Source organism: Ornithodoros turicata, unplaced genomic scaffold (genome assembly GCF_037126465.1).
Source record: "Ornithodoros turicata isolate Travis unplaced genomic scaffold, ASM3712646v1 Chromosome12, whole genome shotgun sequence".
NCBI lineage: Eukaryota > Metazoa > Arthropoda > Arachnida > Ixodida > Argasidae > Ornithodoros > Ornithodoros turicata.
Genome location: NW_026999301.1, coordinates 4,260,220 through 4,264,507, shown reverse-complemented (window position 1 = coordinate 4,264,507; position 4,288 = coordinate 4,260,220). Strand labels below are relative to the sequence as shown.

Sequence of the window (4,288 nt, the reverse complement as noted above, 5' to 3'; positions counted from 1 at the left end):
TTTGATACATTAAACATTCCTTTTTTATTTGTAAATCTATGGGGTTGACATTGGCTAAAACTGGGAGGGTTTCGTTTGGGACGGTTTTGTAAGCTTTGGTTATCTTCAATAAGGGAATTGTTTGTATCGATTTTAATTTTCTTAGCATGTGAGAATTATTTTCTGCTTTAAACCAAGCTGGTGCACTATATACTATTATCCATTCTACGCATCTTGGATATAATTCCCTAAGAATTTCCTCTCTTGCATTTTTTATTTTGTTAGTAAAACTAGATAGCATTAACGTTAATGTTGTTACTTTGTTTTTGATTTTATCTAGATGTTCTAGAAAATTCAAGTTTTCATCTATAGTTACGCCTAATATATTTATACTTTGAGACATTTTTATATTTTGATTTCTCATTTTTATAATAGGTGGTCTGTTTTTATATTTTGTTCCTGTAGTTATTAACATTGCTTGTGTCTTATTTACGTTAAAATTAACACCCATATTTCTGCTCCAGTCTGATAGAACATCCAGGGTGTTATTACCCAATTCTTCCAGTTGTCTTCTTGTCTTACCTTTGATGATAATAGTTACATCTGCGTATGCTTGTATTTTTACGTCATCTGAAAAGGAGAGCTCAAATATCGAATTAATAGCGATATTCCAGAGCAAAGGACTCAGGGGAGATCCCTGAGGACTTCCTGTATTCATTCTAACGGTCATTTCCTTTTTGTGCGTGATGATTTGGTATCTTCTATCCTTTAAAAAACTTTTAATTAGATCAATTAAATTATCGGGGCAATTAAAATTTAATTAATTCTTATATGACGATTCCCGGATTTATATCCAAGGATATTAGAATGGAAGTGTATGCCTCCTTTTTATTTCTGCTCAACGTATCCGTTATTCTTTTTATTGCCGTTGTGCTTGAACTACCGTGTACAAAACCATATTGAGGTTTATTGAAAAAATTCCTTTTGTATAGGAAATGATATAATCTTTGGTATATTAGCTTTTCCAGTATTTTACTAAATAACCCTGGAACAGCTATCGGCCTAAAATTGCCCGGTTCAGTTTTGTTTCCATTAGACTTTGGAATCAAAATTAACTTATTTATTTTCCATTGCACAGGAAAGTATCCTATCTTGAGGCATTCGTTATACATCCAAGGCAAGTAACCAGGATGTGAGGTTATGATTGATTGTATTGTTTCTCGATTAACTTTATCTATTCCAACGTCTGTATCATTTTTTAAGTTTTTTATTGTCGTTGAAATCTCATTTTCGATAAAAGGAACGTCGTTATTGTTGGTTATTTTTTTTATTTATGGTTATTGGAGTTGTTAGAGGGAATAACTGTGTTATTATTGTCTCTATGCTATCTTCTGTAGTGTTGGTATATGTACCATCAGTTTTTAGAACGACCGGTATATTTTTTGGAATGTCATTGGCTTTTTTCATCATTTTATATGGTAAGGTAAAGGGATTTGATTTTTTTATCTGATTAATTTGGGCAGACCAATGCTCTTCTTTAGCTTTTTCTATTTTGTTTTTATAGTCTTTAAAATGTTTAAAATATGTATTTTTGAAATGTTCTCTCATTGTTGGATCGTAAATTTTTTGATACCTTTTCCTCATTGCACGAACTTTTTTTACGTGTTATTGTTAACTCTTTTGTTGCCTTTGTGCCATTAAACACATAATCAATCAATCAATCAATTGTTAACTCTTTGATCCACCATTCAACAGTATCTCCTCTAGGTGTTATTCTACGCATACATTGTTTCCTATATAAGTCAATTTTTTATAAGTTGCTTCTACTGTATCTATATCATCTCTCGTTTGTAGTTCTGTTTTTGAAATCATTGTAAACCATTTGTCCTTTATAATTTTCTGGTTTAATCGTATCTGTCCTTTTTTGGTTAGTTTCCATATTGAGTTTTTTTTTCTTTATTAAGGGCATTGAAAATAATGTATCTGTGGTCTGAACATGAGGGGATATCACTCACTGTCCAATGTTTGATTAATTGGAAATCCCTTTCTGAAATGATCGTTAGATCAATCCATGATCTGCCACAGGGTCCATGAAAAGTCGCAGAGGATGCACTGTGATTTCTTAGTGCTAGGTTGTTTCCTATTATAAAATCTAATACTTCTTCTCCTCTTTCGTCGACCCGGCGTCGGGAACTTGGCGCCCCCATCGCCCGGCAGCAGCCGCAGTAGCCCCCTCCTGCACTCACGGTTGGGTCGCCGCAGGAGGGAGACCCCCACGTATAGCTGTGCGTGGCTTTCCCGTGTCTGGGGAAAGGGGGATCCTGGCGGTTGAGTGGACCCGGATGTTGTTTAGAACCCTTCTGAGCCCCTCCGAGAAAGCAACACACCGCTTTGGCCCCTGCTTCCCATAGACGGGTGGTCCTGGAAGGCCCGGCCAGGATTATTCAGCTAGTCGCCATCTTCCTTTTCATTGCTTTTCCATTCTACCCTCTCTTCTATCCCCCTTCTCCTTTCACCCTCTTTGGCGGCAAGGGTCAACCTTGGGCAGTGCTTTCTGTCTTTGAGAAGCTGCACTTGGGTATAGCGTAGAGGTAGTGTTAGCGTGTGGGACATGTTCCCTGAGTTGGGCTCCGTGGTGGGTGGCACGCCTTCTACACCGAATCATACTCCCATGGCATGGATCATCAAACAGCCAAAACGAATGATCGGCCCTTTAAGAGGAGCCGCAACGAAGTACGCACACTGCAGATCGCAGCAAAACCTGAAGAGCCATGGTTCCCTAAAATCCTTGTTATACATTCTGATAATCAAGAAAAACCCCTCTCCAAGATATCTCCCTTTCTTGTTGCAAAGACACTTGAACAGGCTATCGGAAAGGCATACAATGCCAAGAAGCTTGGCTCGGGTGACATCCAGGTCGAGATCCAGAGCAGACAGCAGAGCTCGGCGCTAATGTCCCTTGGAAAGATTGGCGAGACTTTGGTCTCTGTCACCGCACATCGTACTTCTAATATGGTGAAGGGGGTCATCTCTGTGGATGAGCTTCTGTCATGTACAGAGTCTGAGATTGAGGAGGGAATCAAAGAGCAAGGTGTCGTTAGTGCAAAAAGCATAGTCCTACGAAGGGACAACAAAGAGATTCCCACAAAGCATATAATTCTGACACTTCAACTTCATGCTCTCCCACCGGAGATAAAGGCCGGGTATGTTAACTGTCGTATCCGCCCGTACATACCAAACCCTAAACGGTGCTTCAAGTGCCAACGTTTTGGCCACCATTCCCAGGTTTGTCGTGGGCAGCTGGTCTGTCCGAAATGTGCCAGTACCAACCACAGTCAAGAGTCGTGCGGCAACGCTTTCCATTGTGTGAACTGCCAGGGTGATCACCCTGCATATTCTAGAACTTGTCCACGTTTCAAAGATGAAAAAGAAGTTCTCAAAATAAAAACTGAACAAAATTTGACCTTCAAAGCGGCACGTGCGCAGCTAGATTTTCAAAGAAACGGCACTTTTTCTGAGGTGGTGCGTAGGGGAGTCGCACCACCCAGAAAGTCGGTGGAGACCCAAACTGTTGGGCCTCCACTGCAGACTCCCCATCATGTTCCCACGGACACTCAGGTGTCCCCTTCAGTTTCCCTGACCAGCCAAAGTGCTGAGCAGGAAGATGCAGCTGGCACCTCGAAGGAGGCTGGCAGCACGCTTTCTCTTTGGGATGGGTTTGCTGAAAGCCCTTCCCAGAGTATTGCACAGGACATGGAGCTCGATGGCGACGACTGCATGTCGCAGAAGTCGTCATCCAGCCTTCCAGGCATGACCTCTCAGGTGAGAGAGCAAAGAGAAAAAACTGGTGGCAGAGGAAGGGGGAATAAACCCAGGGACAAAAGCAAACTGGCCCCACCAAGAGTGCTACCTCCCTGAATGCTCTTCTCTTACAAGATGCCTAAGCAAATCCCTACACACACTCAAATGAAACAGCGGTCTTTTATTCTCCTCCTCTTCCTCGTACTCCTCATGGCTCCTACTAGCAGTATACAGTGGAATTGCCGGGGGTCTTACCACAAACATTGAAGACATCCATGATAAAAACATAATTCCACCTGTTTCTGTTTGCAAGAGACATACCTTTACCCTGAAATTTCCAATCCTTTAAGACAATGCAACATCTTCCGGAGAGACAGGGTAGACGCAGGACGAGCAGCAGGAGGTGTTGCAGTGCTGACTCGAAAGGAACTTCCTGCGCGAAATGTCCGACTCACAACAACACTCGAGGCAGTTGCTGTACAAATCTGTTTCGATACTGTTATAGCAG

General features: G+C 41.4%; 1 protein-coding gene across 1 annotated transcript; it reads left to right on the top strand.

Moving 5' to 3' along the window:
- The first annotated feature begins 2,655 nt into the window (after nucleotides 1-2,655).
- Nucleotides 2,656-3,897, top strand: LOC135371633 (uncharacterized). The gene has a single exon (XM_064605621.1). The coding sequence runs from the start codon at nucleotides 2,656-2,658 to the stop codon at nucleotides 3,895-3,897; it is 1,242 nt and encodes a 413-aa protein (XP_064461691.1).
- Nucleotides 3,898-4,288: the final 391 nt, after the last annotated feature.